General features: G+C 51.0%; 6 protein-coding genes across 6 annotated transcripts; 3 read left to right on the top strand and 3 right to left on the bottom strand.

Moving 5' to 3' along the window:
• The first annotated feature begins 6 nt into the window (after positions 1-6).
• Positions 7-3,383, top strand: PPTG_02270 (hypothetical protein). The gene is made up of 8 exons (XM_008893326.1): positions 7-733; positions 793-946; positions 1,011-1,118; positions 1,179-1,269; positions 1,334-1,557; positions 1,625-1,887; positions 1,952-2,081; positions 2,159-3,383. Exons 1-8 carry the CDS (start codon positions 83-85, stop codon positions 2,203-2,205), a joined length of 1,668 nt encoding a protein of 555 aa, XP_008891574.1. The 5' UTR covers positions 7-82; the 3' UTR covers positions 2,206-3,383.
• Positions 2,337-3,702, bottom strand: PPTG_02269 (hypothetical protein). The gene is made up of 2 exons (XM_008893325.1): positions 3,581-3,702; positions 2,337-3,161 (listed from the first exon to the last, which is right to left on the bottom strand). The coding sequence occupies exons 1-2, from the start codon at positions 3,581-3,583 to the stop codon at positions 2,586-2,588; spliced, it is 579 nt and encodes a 192-aa protein (XP_008891573.1). The 5' UTR covers positions 3,584-3,702; the 3' UTR covers positions 2,337-2,585.
• A 115-nt stretch (positions 3,703-3,817) lies between these two features.
• On the top strand, positions 3,818-5,794 carry PPTG_02268 (hypothetical protein). Its single transcript, XM_008893324.1, has 3 exons — positions 3,818-3,979; positions 4,050-5,424; positions 5,495-5,794. Exons 1-3 carry the CDS (start codon positions 3,951-3,953, stop codon positions 5,675-5,677), a joined length of 1,587 nt encoding a protein of 528 aa, XP_008891572.1. The 5' UTR covers positions 3,818-3,950; the 3' UTR covers positions 5,678-5,794.
• Positions 5,669-8,517, bottom strand: PPTG_02267 (hypothetical protein; the record flags this gene model as incomplete). Its single annotated transcript, XM_008893323.1, has 1 exon — positions 5,669-8,517. The coding sequence occupies one exon, from the start codon at positions 8,515-8,517 to the stop codon at positions 5,704-5,706; it is 2,814 nt and encodes a 937-aa protein (XP_008891571.1). The 3' UTR covers positions 5,669-5,703.
• Positions 8,518-8,605: 88 nt separating this feature from the next.
• On the top strand, positions 8,606-11,282 carry PPTG_02266 (AGC protein kinase). Its single transcript, XM_008893322.1, has one exon. The coding sequence runs from the start codon at positions 8,785-8,787 to the stop codon at positions 11,215-11,217; it is 2,433 nt and encodes an 810-aa protein (XP_008891570.1). The 5' UTR covers positions 8,606-8,784; the 3' UTR covers positions 11,218-11,282.
• On the bottom strand, positions 11,278-14,785 carry PPTG_02265 (hypothetical protein; the record flags this gene model as incomplete). The annotated part of the gene is made up of 11 exons (XM_008893321.1): positions 11,278-11,430; positions 11,501-11,542; positions 11,601-11,903; positions 11,969-12,121; positions 12,183-12,322; positions 12,381-12,750; positions 12,805-13,226; positions 13,298-13,388; positions 13,449-13,596; positions 13,681-13,959; positions 14,019-14,785. The coding sequence occupies 11 exons, from the start codon at positions 14,783-14,785 to the stop codon at positions 11,305-11,307; spliced, it is 2,841 nt and encodes a 946-aa protein (XP_008891569.1). The 3' UTR covers positions 11,278-11,304.
• Positions 14,786-14,840: the final 55 nt, after the last annotated feature.

Below are 14,840 nucleotides of genomic sequence, written 5' to 3'. Positions count from 1 at the left end.
TAATTAGTTTCCTTTAGAGAGGTGAATTATTTTCTTCAAGCGAGGTTTCGCTTGTTGCATTCCCATTTACACTGCGGACACCATGCAGTTCACGGAGCTGAGCGAACTCAACCACATGGTGGGACTCATGCGGCTCGCTGCCTGCAACAGCCCGACCTTCCATGATCGGCAGGACTCGGAGGTGGATCGCATCTACAATTCATCGCCTAAAATGGAGTCGCAGCTGCGCAATTCGTGGATCGACAAGATGACTGCCTTCAAGCCTCTAGCGTCCACCTCGTCGTCATCATCGGGGGGTAAGAAGTCGCCAAAGGGTCTGCGCAAGGGCAGTAGCTCTAATATCTCGACGGCCAACGGTGGGAAGGCTGGAGATGATGCGACAGCCAAGACGCGAGAAACCAGGGAGAAGAGCGTGGCCTCTAGCAACGTGTCGAGACGACGGACATCTACCCAGGCTGGACGTACCGACAAGAAGAGCAGCGCGGCTGCAAGTGTGAAGAATGGTGACAAAGAGGAAGGAGCTGGAGCCGATAAAAAGCAGTCGGACGATGGTTTCACCTTTGAGAAGGAGGATGTCCCACCGATCTCTTTTCACGAGTCGTCAATGCTGGACAAGGCCCTGAAGGGACCAGCAGCGGCAAGCGGTGCGAGACCGCCCATGATGGGAGCAGATGGGGGCGCTGTTCTGCATCTGACGATCTACTTGCCCACGAGGGACGAGATGAAAATCGATGTAGGTTTCGGTTGGGGCAGAGTGTGGGAGTTGGTTTTGACTCTTGCCTTGTGTTACAGTTGTACGACGTATCGACAGTAGACGAAGCTATTCAAGAGCTTTTGCGTGTGCATCATGTAGATGCTCGTCAACCGGCGCTGTATTACGGCCACCCTGAATGCTACGAGCTTCGCCTACATGACTCCGATGGCATTCCAGATGAAGACTTCCCAGGTTTGTTAATAAAAATTGCTATTCTTTGTGTCATTAAGCGCTGATGTGGTATTGTTGACGGCAGCACTGGATCGTTCGAGAAAGATTAAGAACTTTGGTGACGCTGGGGGCCACGAATACTGCTTGTGCGAGCGTCCTGATGCATGCCCTCCTTCGGGTGATACCCCCACTGGTATTGCACTCTGTTTGATGGGTTGTCCTTGTCGATTACTCACTGTGTTGTGCTCTATAGACGTTGCTGCGCCCACTGCAGCGGCGAAACCCAGTGCTGCTGCTACCAAGGCACCTCTGCCCAACGACAAGGCTTTCCTCAAGATCTTCATGTGCGGACTATCACTGTCTACAGTAATACTATGGAAAACATTTGCTAATCACGCTGTTGATCAGGCCGAAGAGCGACGACTACACAGTGGTGGCCATTGACGGCACGACTGTGGGCCAAGATTTGCTTCCAACGCTCAACAAAAAGCATCGACTCCAGCTCTTCCAAGAGCTTTACGTGCTTAAGATCAGTGAGGCAGACCGCGAACGTCTGGACCTGGCCAGCGATGAGATCGACATGCACACCAAGTTGCGACCGCTGAATCTGCACGAAGTTACACTCGCCACGAGTAAGTTGCTGCTGTCTAGCTATATTACGTGGGTAGTAAAGACTAACGAGAGTGTGTATGTTATCAGAAATCTTTGCCGATGCTCCCCAGATCTCTGCTCCCGCTCCGTCAGCCGTGGAGGAAACCGCTAATGTCGACAGTCGCTCTCGTCCGCCTCCCGAGACGTTTATGTTCAACGATGTTACAGCGGCAATGTTCAAGGAATGGCACGTTATCAAGAAGAACAAGTACGGCAAGAAGCAGCAGCGTATGCTGGGTATCGATCTCAACAAGATCTACAACCGCAAAGTGGGAGAGCGCGTCATCACATCGAGCAAGTCCACCAAGATCGTACGTATTGCTGTTGTTGTTGTCTGTGTAAAGCTCTAGTATCTTACTCTGTGCTTTTTCGCAGGCTGAGAGGCCTATGTCCGGTGTGGTTTGGGTGCGCTTCAACCAAGACCCGTCCGAGTTCCAGATCTACTTCAAAGACAGCATCGAGGAGATCATTACAGACTACACAGCAGACTCGCCATACGAATGCGGTACGTCAAATAGTCTGGTATTTGCTACTGTCAACAGCGGACTAATTTAATTGCACATCTTTTCATTCGTCGTACAGCCGAGATCGTCGCCAAACTCAAGTACATTCTCTCGCGTAGGAAATGAGTCAAAACAAGCACCAAGGGTTCCTTCAACGTCGTCGTCTACACGTGTCACCACTTCCGGTATTCTGCTTTACATAATGTGTTTTGCATTGACTGGTTGCACTAACAGATGAGGTGAAGAAAGACAAATAATGGTGCGCGTCTCAATTTTATTCCCTGGGTTTTGTTTATTCCAACCGCTGACAAGCACGAAGCCGTCTCCACGACTGCAGCATCGGCGCCACACAGCGAGAAACACTCGCTGACAGCACGCAACAATTCCTAGCCAAACTGCTGCTCCAACTGCCACACTCGCCACTCGAAGACAACCTCCAGTACCACCCACGTCTGGAAGTACAAGACAGAGAAAGCCTGGTTTCAGTGTGCTTGTGGCTAAGCCGCTTACACCTTGAAGCCACGCGATTTCCTGCGGCCACGGGCACGCTCGAACTTGCGGCCCTTGCTGCGGACGTACGGCTTGACGTGGTCGTGCGTGTGCACCGACTCGAGCGTCGACTTGTGGCCGAAGTGGGCGTACACGCCACGGGCCTTGCGGGCGCCACGGAGAAGCACCGTGTTGGTGCCCTTGGGGGCACGCAGAGCCAGCTGATCGAAGCTCAGGCACTCACCGCCAGCCTTGACGATGCGGGCACGGGCCGCCTCGGTAAAGTTCAGAGCGCAAACCGTGAGCTTGGGCACACTCAGAAGACGGATGTCGTCCGTGACCGTGGCCACCACGACAGCGATCTTGCCCTCATGCTTCTTCATGAAGCGAGCGACCTTGCCCAGCGACAGAGGAGCCTGGTTGGTGTTGCTCTGGTAGAGGCGACGGAGCACGATGTCGTTGAACTTGGCGTCCGTGCGACGAGCCAGGAAGCGGTACAGGCGCACCAAAAGGTTCAGGTACACATTGTCCGACTTGGGGTTCGTGCGGTTCTTCTTGCCGACGACCTTGCCACCAGCGACAAGATCAATACCCTGTACGAGAGCACACAGCACACAAGGCAACCTGTTAGCAGAAGTCGTAGAACCTGTATCTGATCGTAGAGAAGGTGGACGAGTGTTTGTTCTGGATCGCTGTCTGCCCGAGTGTCTGTCTCCCGCTTTCCTGCCCGTTTGTTGGCCTGCTTTAACGTCCTGTTATCTCTGTTACGTCCGTCCATCGCTCGTAGTTTTTTTTTTTTTCAAGTTTCCTCGCTGCTTGTATTGCCGTCAACGAGGGCGGAACGCGGGAGACAGATCCATTTTTTTGCTTCGTGATAGAGGGCGCTCTATTGCAGCTCCGAAGCTGCGAACAGTGCGACCAGAACGCCGAGACGACGACGCTCACCTCCACTACGATCTCGGCTCGCGCGCATTGACGCTGGCCTCATATCAATCGCCAAAAGGCAACGTACCATATTGCTAGTCTTAAAATTGAAACTTGATGAAGACGGCGCCGCAAAAAGACTGTCGACGGCTTTGGCCGCGCTCGGAACCAACCACGCAGGGGAGGCCACTGGTTGGCTGGCTGGGCCCGATGAACTCGTGCGACCTTCTCGCAACATCCATCATATTTTCTAAGCCCGCTTGAATAGCGAAATTTGCGCTTAAACATTGATAGTGTGTCGAACCTCATATTGATGTGTCTGTGGTGTGGCAGCTGACTGACGTAGTGGAGACGTCGTTGATCTGCTGGACCGCATCGACCGAGCTCCCCGCTGCGACCACGCCACGCATCGGGTCTTACACACACCACCAAGACCTCTAACCGTACACCGATAAGCCATGACGGCTCTCATCCAAGTCCCGCTTGAGTGCGTTCATTAAGTGGACGTCAAAATTGCCATGATGATTCCACCTTCCTAACTATTTTACTGCAAACAGACACAAGAAGGTTCCGATGCAGGAGCTACCCGAAGAGGTCGCCAAGGACATGTCTATGGTCGTGCAGGTCCAGGAGAATATCGATATTACGTTGCTACAGGAGCGCATCCGGGCTGGCGGTAGGGAGCTCTGGGACCCTGCCAACCAGAAGGACAATGTACCCGTGCGCCGCGCTGGTCACGACACGTGGGGCATCGGCAAAGTCGTCTTTATCTTCTGTGATGATTACCTCCAAAAAGTGTTCACGTTCCCGTGGTTCCACTCGTGGCAGAAGGAGCTCAACCCCGTCTTCGAGCAAATCAATGTCCCCGTGAACCGCGTTGTGCGCTGCATCCTGGCCTCCATGCCGCCTGGAGCAGATATCCCCGTGCATCACGACACTGGATCCTGGGTGCACTTCACACACCGCATGCATATTCCAGTGTTCACGAGCCCGGATATCGACTTCATGGTGGGTCCCAACGACCAGAACATGCAGCGCTACGAGCTCAAGCAGGGCAATCTCTACGAACTCAACAATATCAGTCGCCATCGTGTCAAGAACAACTGGGACCAACACCGCGTGCACTTGATCTTTGACTATGTAGACGAAAGCTTTCCCATTAACCGCATGGATCTCAAGCAAGGCACAACTGTCTGGCAGACACGTCGCTCGGTGGATCTATCAACTGACTATGGCAAGCGCGTACCGCCCTCGTTCGTCGTTATTGGAGCACAGAAGGCCGGCACTACTTCTCTATACGACTACATCCTGCAGCATGATCTCGTGTGGCCTGCTAAGCGCAAAGAGACCCACTACTTTGACTGGCGCTGGAACAAAGAACTGCCCGATCCGTCGACACCTGAGGGTGCCGAGAAGCACCTTCGATACTTCGAGGACACCTTTCTGGAGAGGAAGATCTTGTACCGGTTTCCGTCACTCATGTCAGGTGAGGCTACGCCCAGCTACATGCTCGGCGGAAAGACCGTGATCACCCGGATGAAACAAGTGATCCCGCACTGCTGCAAGATTCTCGCTATCATGCGCAACCCCGTAGAGCGCGCGTATTCTCACTACTCGATGACTGCAGACACGGAGGGATCCGAGAAACAGAAGCGCAACCGTGGCCATCATCATCTCCAAGGCCGCAGCTTTGAGCAGATCGTGGACGACGAGATCGAAGAGCTCTCGAAGCTTGGTGTGCACCCGGACATGTGCTTCGAGGAGTTTGATGAAAAGATCATGCACAAACGTCTTGCCTTCGACCACGGTGCTCACTCGTTCGTTGCTCGTGGTCTGTACGCGCTGCAGCTGTCGGGATGGATCGAGGCGTATGGAAAGGAGAACGTGCTGTTGCTCACGCTAGATGAGTTCAAGACTACAGAGAACCTTCATGTGCGTACTCTATGTTTCATTGCCTTGTCTTGTACTGCTGTTGCTAACTTGCTTATGTCGTGTTGTACAGGATACCATGGACAAGGTGTTCAACTTCTTGGACCTGCCGTACCACCGCATCAGGGATACGACAGCCAAGAACACACGCAAGTACGACCCCATCAACGATGCAGTTCGTGCCAAGTTGACGGCATTCTACGCGCCGTACAACGAGAAACTCTATACGCTTCTCGACCGTAACATGGGCTGGTAAAAACGATAGGTACTGCATTATTTCATTTACTGCTTGGGAATCTTCTTCAGCAATATGTCTGTTTCTGTTTGTTCACTAAACAATCGTCGTTGGAAGTCCATGTCCACTTGCTCACCCTTCCGTTGTGAGATTCTCTCTGCTTTCTTTACATGTGTAGCCTGTGATTTACACAGGAATACTAGCTTTTGCAGCTCCTGCACACGTTTCCGAAGACTCTCGTATCCACCGCTCACTAACATTGCCTCGTAGTCATTCCGTCGTCTCTCCACTTCATCCTGAAGCCGCTGCAATTTACTCTTTTGCTTCTCAATCTTCTTCGTCAAGTACTCGCAAACTGCAGTTGAAGAAGACTTTGAGGCTCGAGGTTTACCTAAACTTCGAGATCCCTCACCGTTCTGGTCCTTTAAGATCTGAATTGCAATTTGTAGTTGTGTAAGTTCTTGATGCGCTTGGTAACAAACCCACTGTTCTTCTTCTTCACGACAAAGTTCGAGGGCTTTCTGTCTCCTCTTCATTTCTTGAAATGTTTGCTGAGCTTGAACTGCGTTCTTCTTGTCCATTTGTCGATGGAAAAGCTGCGTAGCTAGCGCGTATTCCCACTTCGATTGTTGATCCTTCATATCATTGTCCAGTTCGACGTCCTGTTGGTTCAGAGACTTTAACTCTTGGCTTAACCTGTATTTGTCAGCCTGCAGACGATCTCGATGCTGTGTTAAGAGCTCCAATTCCTGCTCCTTACGGCTCTTCCCGGAGCTATCGCTGTCTTCATGATTGTTCTGAGTCGATGTCTTGGACGAAATTTTGTTTGGTATCTTCGGGTGTCGTAGTGATGGCTTCACGGTCGAGCTTCCAGAAGTTACAGCAGCACGAAGTAGGCAATCGCGGACGTGTTGATCCTTCTTGTTTAGGATATCTAAACGCAGCACACCCTTGTTCAGTGTGTCCAACTGTGTTTTCAGTGCAGCAACTGCTTCCTGAAGCTCCATGCCTTCCTCTACCATTTGGTGCTGCTGCTGGTACTTTGTCTGAGCCTTTTCCATTAGATAATCAAGCTCGACTTGTCGTTGCCACCGCTTATCCTGTGCATGCAGCTTATCTCTATCCATGTAGTCACAGTTTAAACTGTCTTTGGGTTCTGCTGCAGCCCAACTGCTGAATTTCTCGGGATTGCGAGCTCCTTCGTCACTGCCGAGAATATTCTGCAGCCGTCGGCCGATCGCTTTGTTCTCCGCTGCAATTTGTTGCACAAACTTGGTCCGATTAATCCCGGAATGAGCTTTGTGTCCGTGCTTTCGAGCACCATGCTGAGGTGGCGTCACTTTCTTCTTTTCTTGAGCTTTTGCGTGAGCCGATTGACGAGTTCGACGAGCCTCTTTCCACTGCAAACGCTTAGCAAAAGACCGATTATCCTTCGCGATCTGCTTCTCAAACCGCCGGCGATTAATACAGCTACTACTTGTTTGGGCAGGAGCTGTTCTCTTTGCACTTCGAGCCTTATCTTGTCGATATCCTAGTCTAGAAGATGCCTTAGAGGGGGCTACTTTGTCCAATCTTGACGCACTTGCCACTGAACGGAGTGCTTTCGGTTTAGTTTTACTCTCGTACGTTGGGATAAACTTGAAAGAAACAACTAACGTTGGGGCTTCAGCTCTACCATCATCATATAGACTTCGTGCCGATGTATTGCCGTATCCGAGACGCTTACCACTGCGCGATCGAAGCTCGAGGACGCGAGTGGTGAATGAGGATATGGTCAATAAATCCTGCAATAGTCTTCGTAATGATATTGTTGCCTGGCCGATATGCTCGTTCGCTCCATTGCGTGCACTACCATTCGATCTGGGGGCTGAAAACACAGTGAAAAGCACGTCGCCTGGAAGCTGGTGCCATGCAGGTTTCGTTCCAGGGGGTATGATTCGAGGAAGTAGTTCAAGTTGGAATCCTCCATCACCACTATCTTTGCTGGGCTGGTTGTTGTAGCTTATTAGATCTTCACTCCACACCGGGTTGACGGAGCCTCGAACGATACCAGTGGTTGATAGTGTTTCCTTGCATCGAAGCATGGCACTCGCATGAGTCGCATCGCCAGACTCGACAAACGACACCCTGACAAACGCATTGGGAGCAAGCGCTCGACTTGTTTGTAGCCCAGTAGCTCGTAGAACTCTACCTTCCAACAACCCTTTCGTTGGAACTGGTACAGCTGAAGGTGGTGTACTTGTCGAAGGAAGTCGACGTTTACCTGTTGTCTCGCTCGTTTTTCCGAAGGTTTGGGGCATCTCCGATTCAGCCACAGACTGATCATCACCCGCTTCGTCCAAATCGTCGTCACCAGTGGAAACTCCACGGTCCTCAACATCATTCTCTTCCCGACCGTCTTTACTCTCCAACTGATCATCAACGTGTCTATCCGTGTCCTTATCCTGCTGGTAGGTTTCCTGATCGACGTCATCCTCGCTATTGTTGATTTCTTCGTATTGCTGTTGGGTGTCATGTGCAACTGGAAGATCCTCACCTTCAACGCTATCGTCGACCTGTTGGTGGCTTTCGCTTTGCTCTATTCCTTCGTAGTCATCATCGTAGTCACTTCCAGGTGACGCTGGAGGCTCCATCATTTGAGGTGCTCGATCCGAATTCCTCAGCTCTTCATAGTTCGCAGCAGTCTGAGCCTCCTCTTCTCCTTCAACCAGCATCGGTTGGCCGTCCGATTCCCACCGTTCATCACCGTCGTCATAGATGACGTAGTATCCTTGGGATTCATCGAACTCTTGAATAATACCTTCAAACCACTCCTCCTCTTCAGACCAGAATACTCGAACACGCTTCCCCACTCGATCCATGATCCACGTCCTAAATCCGTTCGCCAAAGCCTCCAAACGTCATGCCGATCTCGAAACGACCCACAAGTTATCTTCAGTATCTTCAAACCCTCAACGACCCCACTTTAGACCAGCTATTCCTGTTAGAGTGTGCATCATACCTTGATATTCTTAGCAAGTTTCTTGTCCGAGACCATGCTTCCCTATTGTCTACCTTCACCATGGCTGCAGCTGCATTCACTTCCGCTTTCGCCTCCAAGCAAGTCAGCCTCATCATCGAGTTAAGCAATGGACTTCTCGAAGCGTATGAAGGATTTGATCCTTCCGCCGGCACCTCCGAGCATCAAGCCGAGTGCCAACTCTAGTGCTGCTGCCTCCACCACGACGGTGCAGTTGGCTCCTCCGGCTTTGAATGTCCTCGACTTGAATGAGCACAAGGGTGTGCGGCGTGCTCCGATCAAGGAAGAAGCCGTAGAACCGGGTGACCTGGACAGCGCACAGCACGTCCGCGTTCCCAAAAACAACCAGACCCGTGCCATGATCACCAAAGCTCTCAAAGCACACTACCTCTTCAGCTCGCTGGACCAAGGTGAAATCGACGAGATGATCGACGTCATGGCCATGGTCACCATTCAGGCCGGGGAACCGGTCATCTCACAGGGTACGTCGGGCAAGTGCTTCTACGTACTGGAGAGCGGCAATTGTGACATCGTGGTCGACGGCAAACTAGTGGGCACCTACACGAACGGCGATGCGTTCGGTGAGCTCGCGTTGCTCTACAATTGTCCTCGAGCGGCTACAATTCGTGCCACCACGGGATGCATTCTCTGGACGGTGGAGCGTACGACGTTCCGCAAGATCATGGCCACCACGGCTTCGGCCACGCAGCTCGCTCGAGTCAACTTCCTCAAGAACGTTGAGTTACTGCAACGTCTGAGCAACAACCAACTGCAAAAGGTGGCGGCGGCACTCAAGTTGCAGCGCTTTAACGACGGTGACTACATTATTCGTCAGGGTGAGGATGGCAACACGTTTTACATCATCGTCGAGGGTACCGTACGCTGTACGTCCCGTACGGGTGGAAGCGAAGAAGCCGAAAAGGAACTCATGACACTTCAACGTGGCAGCTACTTTGGTGAGATGGCTCTCGTGCTGAATGAGCCGCGCCAAGCGAACTGCATTGCAGTGGGCGCTGTGGACTGCTACGTCATGGACCGGGCGGAATTCACCAAGCTGCTCGGTCCGCTGCGATCTCTGATCGACCGTCAGATGCGCATTCGTGTCCTGCGTAGCGTACCACTGTTATCGTCCCTTACAGACGATGAACTCGACATCCTCGCCCATGCACTCAACGTGGTGGCTTTCGAAGACAAGAGCACTATTATCAAGGAAGGCGATGCTGCTGATACGTTCTACATGATCTCGGACGGTAAGGTGAGCGTCCGCAAGTCCGGGTTCGAGATCATGCAGCTCCGTTCGGGCGAATTCTTCGGTGAGCGTGCTCTTCTCGCTAACGAACCGCGTGCCGCCGACTGCGTTGCTATCGGTCGTGTGGAATGCCTCACCCTCCAGCGTGCAGCTTTCGAACAGCTTCTGGGCAAACTTGACCACATCATGCAGCGTGAAATTCAGCGCCAACAGCTTGTCCAGCAGTCCGTTCTAGGCGGAAGGACGGACGTTCGTACGGGCACGGCAACTCCGGCCGCACCTTCGGCCAAGAAGATCCTCTACAAGGACCTGGACAAGATCCGCACCATTGGTACGGGCACCTTCGGCCGTGTTATCATTGTGCGCCACCGTCCTACCAACCAGGCGTTCGCTCTCAAGTGCATGTCCAAGGCCCAGATTGTCGAGACGCACCAGCAGAAAAACGTCATGTACGAGAAGGGTATCCTGGCCGAGTGCGATCACCCGTTCATCCTCAAGCTGCACGAAACCTACCAGGATGCCAACCAGCTCTACATGCTGTTCGAGCTCGTACAGGGCGGAGAACTTTGGAGTCTCCTCTACGAGAAGGCCTTCAAGGTCGCTAAGGGAGTCTGCGGCGCGTTTGACGTCTCGGCTGCAAGGTTCTACACTGCCAACGTGGTCGAGGCACTGCGATACCTCCAGAAGATGACGGTCGCCTACCGCGACTTGAAACCCGAGAATCTGGTTATCGACAGTGCCGGTTACCTCAAGATGGTCGACTTTGGCTTTGCCAAACACGTACCGTACTACCGCAACGGAGCGTTGTACGAACGCTCCTTCACGTTGTGCGGTACCCCAGAGTATCTCGCACCGGAGCTGGTATTGAACAAAGGTCACGGTAAGGCAGTGGATCACTGGGCACTTGGTTGTCTACTATATGAGCTCATTGCTGGTCGCACCCCGTTCCAGCACAATGACCAGAACAAAATCTTCGAGAAGATTCTCCAAGGTCGCGCTATGGTCAGATTTCCTCCCAAGTTCGACCCGGATGCCAAGGATCTGGTCATGAAGCTGCTAGAGACGAACCCGGCGCTGCGTATCGGTTCTCTGGCTGGAGGTATGCAGGACGTGGTGAACCACCCGTTCTTCACGAACGCCAAGTTCGACTGGGCTGCGATGGTCAAGAAAACCATCAAGTCTCCGTACATACCCGCGATCAAGGACGCGTTCGATGCTGGCAACTTTGACGCATACCCGGAGGATACCAAGATTCGTCCGTTCACGGGCAGTGACACGTTCGAAGGATTCTAACTGCACAAGGTCTCCAGGTTAAAGTATGAGGAGATTAGACAATAATCTATGATGCAAAATGCTGTGTATCAATATTTGTTAAGCTCTTCACTTGCACCTTCGGTTTCGTAGATCTTGCTGCTGTCGTTGGAAATCAAGGTACCCTTTTGGGTAGATTTTATCGCGATATCCGGTCATCTCGAATGGTGACTTGCCGAGTTTGTTCTCAATGTCCTATTCAGATAAAGAGGTCGTGCAGTAAGTTAATCTTTACGGTGTCTTCGATGTTGCTCACGTTACTTACTGAGTCGTCCATCAGATCTTCCAGCATTGTTGAGATTTGGGCCTGCGTTAAGACAAAGTCAACTTCAAAAGACTGGACAATGGTGAATACTTCGTCTTACCTGACAGAACGCATAACTGTGGTGCAAAGCAGCGTTTCCGTCCGCATCGGTGACTAGCAAGTTGCTGTCCTTTGACCAACGATCAAGAAGCGTTTCCATGAAGATAGCGTCCTTGATGCCAGCTGCAAGCATGAGTGGGGTGATTCCCCACTTATCTGCAGCACACAAGTCAGCTCCGGCTTGAAGCAAGAGGACTGCGGTCTGCAAATATCGACCGGGCGCTGATCTCTTCAGTTCGGATGATTTTGCGTGTTTAGGACGCTCATCGTGCGGTGGCTCCAAAGTGTTCATGTATCCCAAAACCTACATGAAAAAGGATCAAAGAATTAGTTAGTTTTATCAAAAAGTGAGAAGCCTAGCGTTCATACTGCCAGATGAAGTGGTGTCCTCTCTGCTTGGGCTGTTTTATCTGTCACAGATACTACTCCAGTTTCCTTTGACGATCGTGAGGTTTTCGAGCGAGCTAACAGCAGCCGTCTGACGTTATTAACATTCCCGTTGTAGCATTCCATCCAAAGGTTCTATTACGACATAAAGACGCATTAGCTCGAGACACTCACACACCAAGTAAGCAGCTCTCACAGTTAGCATTTGCCGGATATTATCAGTTTTTGAAATATCAACGGGCTTCCTTCCCTGGATACCGGGTGAATCGATCCATAGTCTCGAGTCAGCATCCCACGACAGCAGGAACAGCACCATACTCGGATTTCCGTGAATTGCTAGCCAAACCCAAGTGAATATTCCACACTACACCATATGCTGATAGTTTAAAGATACCTGCAAAATGCAGCGGGTTCCACTTGTTGTCCCCCGTTGCAGTCGGATCACATCCAGCACGTAAAAGAAATCTCGTTACATCAACGTCATCGCCACAACAAGCCAGAAGTAACGGCGTGGCTCCGTGGTTGTCTTTGAGATCCAAATCCGCCTTGTATTCGTGAAGATAAGTCACGAACAAAAGTCGATTGTGGGATTCACACATCTCTGCCCCATTGTTGTTTCGTATTTTGTGTTTTCTTGATCGAACGGCGATGTGAAGTGGCGATCTTCCTTTCAGTGACTTTGCATTAATATCAACAGGTTTCGGCAATTCTACGAGTAGTTGGGCAATGGCCAGATGCCTGGCAGTTGCCTCGTCCGCACAATACTACCAAAGTCACGTTAGTCGAGCTATCCCTTACATCCCTACCTCAGTACTTACATGCAGAGGGGTCCATTTGTTTGCATCTCTGGCATTAGGGTCTGTTTCTTCCTCTAGAAGAAGTTCCACAGCGCGGATGTTTCCGAACATTGCTGCGCGGTGAATTGGTAGCTGGTGCAGACGTCCAGCACCGTGTTCTGCTTTCCTCTGTAGTTTAGCTAGCACAAAGGTACTGACTCCAGGATCACATGTACCGACTTCTTCACCCCCACTATGCTTCGAAGTCGTGAGATAATATTTACGATAGTCGATTGCTTCAAGCTGGCGCATAAGGACGTTCTCCATGACTCGTGACATATTGAACGAGAGCAGCAGGTCCACGTCCGCTTGGTTCAATTTCATGATCATTTGAAAGAACCACTTGACTAGCTTTAGATTTCCAGTCTCAACGGCATAATGAAGAGCCAGCTTTTTGAATTTATCTAACCAGCAATGAGCAAAGACCATTCAGCAACAAGACTCTAGCTTCTGAGGTGATACGCAGTTGGGGTACCTTTAGCAGAGAGTATATTGGGCTGGGCGCGAAGGACACTACAAAGCTCATAGTTATCGTCAATAGGAATCAAAGATGTCGTTGTGGAAATCTGGTGATGGAAAAAGCGTTAGGCTGAGTCTACTAAGAGGGACCACGTATAAGAACGTACGTAATGAAATAATGAGCGGCCATTCTCGTCCACTCTGGCACAAATTCTTGCCCAGTCGGCACACTTTTGCTTCGTCGTCTCACGTTGTAGCTCTTTCACTCGAGGTGGTATCCAATCTTTTCCATGTACTTCAGTGTCTTGCATCCAGCTGGCCATTTTACAAGAAAACAACAACAGTATGTTAGGATAATTCTACGTATTCCCAAACCTACCTCAATATTTGCAGACGTACGCATTCATCTGAGCTTTCTTTCTCATCAGAGCCTGCACCTCCATCTCAAATTGTGCGTCATGACAGGAATTCACGTGCTGGAAAATTAAATCCTGCACTAGTTTGTCTTTTGAGAGAGCAGCGTAGTGATACAGGGTGCGCTCATTCGCATCCACGATTTCAAGTATCTCTTGAGGGGATATTTTCTGTAGACATCGCTCTAATTGATCAGTGTCCTCCGTAAGAACCAACTGAAATAATTCGATGTCACTCGCCCGAGGCAGAAACATCTTTGGTTCTCTATGAACAGTGCAATACGAGATGTCAGTCCAGAACGGGGAGATGTTCTTGGATCCTACCTTCGTTGCTGACTGTGTGAGGCTTCATCAGCAGCCTCTGGTGGACAGTCGTACAGCTCCTCAACATCAACGGACGTTGGGCGCAGTTCAGTCGCCGATGGTGGTGAACTTGCCTTTTCCTCCGAATATTTTGCGTTTTCCTTCGCATCATCGCTATCGTCAAAATCAAAATTGTCGTCGTCACTGTCTTCAAGTTTAGTGCTGATCACTTCGCGTTCCTTTTGAGTTGTTTCGTCTTGAGTTGGAGCAGTGTTGGCGTCACTCGCAGCGACGTAATCAGCAACCTTCTTCGTCGTCTTCTCTGAATCACTTACAAGGGATTTACCATTTCCATCATTATCTGTCGTAGCAAGAGTCTTTAAACCTGTTTTAGCGAGTCGAGGTGATGAAGCAGTAATAGGCACGTTATGAGTATCGACACCATCGCTCCTCGCCTTGTCTACCTCTGTTGACTTTAACGGAGGCATTGGGGTCAAGGCCGTTGACATCTCTACCAACTTACGGGATGGAGATCCTCGATCACCATCGCTCATGTGTAACGCATTCAAAGCTTTGAGTGGCTTCACCGGGGCTGTCAACACGCCACCTCCAAGAGGATTTAATTGTTTGAGTTGTTTGTGGTTTGCGCCGACATCGCTCGCCCCATCAAACGCCTTCAATTGTGTTACCGCCTTACCCGGTTTACCTCCATCAGGAATACCGAGATCATCGAGAAGTTGTTGTTTTGCTGCAAAAGCCGCCAATGCAGTGGGCTTGGACAAATTCATCGGTGATTTAAAAATTCCAATGCACCGACCCTTGCCAAGATCCACACGACCCTCG

This window comes from Phytophthora parasitica (genome assembly GCF_000247585.1).
Source record: "Phytophthora parasitica INRA-310 unplaced genomic scaffold supercont2.2, whole genome shotgun sequence".
In the NCBI taxonomy this organism is placed as follows: Eukaryota; Oomycota; class Peronosporomycetes; order Peronosporales; family Peronosporaceae; genus Phytophthora; species Phytophthora nicotianae.
This window is presented reverse-complemented; position numbering and strand designations above follow the sequence as displayed.

Bases quoted from the DNA above. Each gene is read 5' to 3' on its own strand.
- PPTG_02270 (XM_008893326.1), top strand. From the start codon at position 83: ATGCAGTTCACGGAGCTGAGCGAACTCAACCACATGGTGGGACTCATG. The intron at 1,270-1,333 runs GTGCGGACTATC...GCTGTTGATCAG, and splicing joins GCTTTCCTCAAGATCTTCAT to GCCGAAGAGCGACGACTACA. The intron at 1,558-1,624 runs GTAAGTTGCTGC...GTATGTTATCAG, and splicing joins CGAAGTTACACTCGCCACGA to AAATCTTTGCCGATGCTCCC.
- PPTG_02266 (XM_008893322.1), top strand. From the start codon at position 8,785: ATGGACTTCTCGAAGCGTATGAAGGATTTGATCCTTCCGCCGGCACCT.
- PPTG_02268 (XM_008893324.1), top strand. From the start codon at position 3,951: ATGACGGCTCTCATCCAAGTCCCGCTTGA. The intron at 3,980-4,049 runs GTGCGTTCATTA...TACTGCAAACAG, and splicing joins CTCATCCAAGTCCCGCTTGA to ACACAAGAAGGTTCCGATGC. The intron at 5,425-5,494 runs GTGCGTACTCTA...CGTGTTGTACAG, and splicing joins AGACTACAGAGAACCTTCAT to GATACCATGGACAAGGTGTT.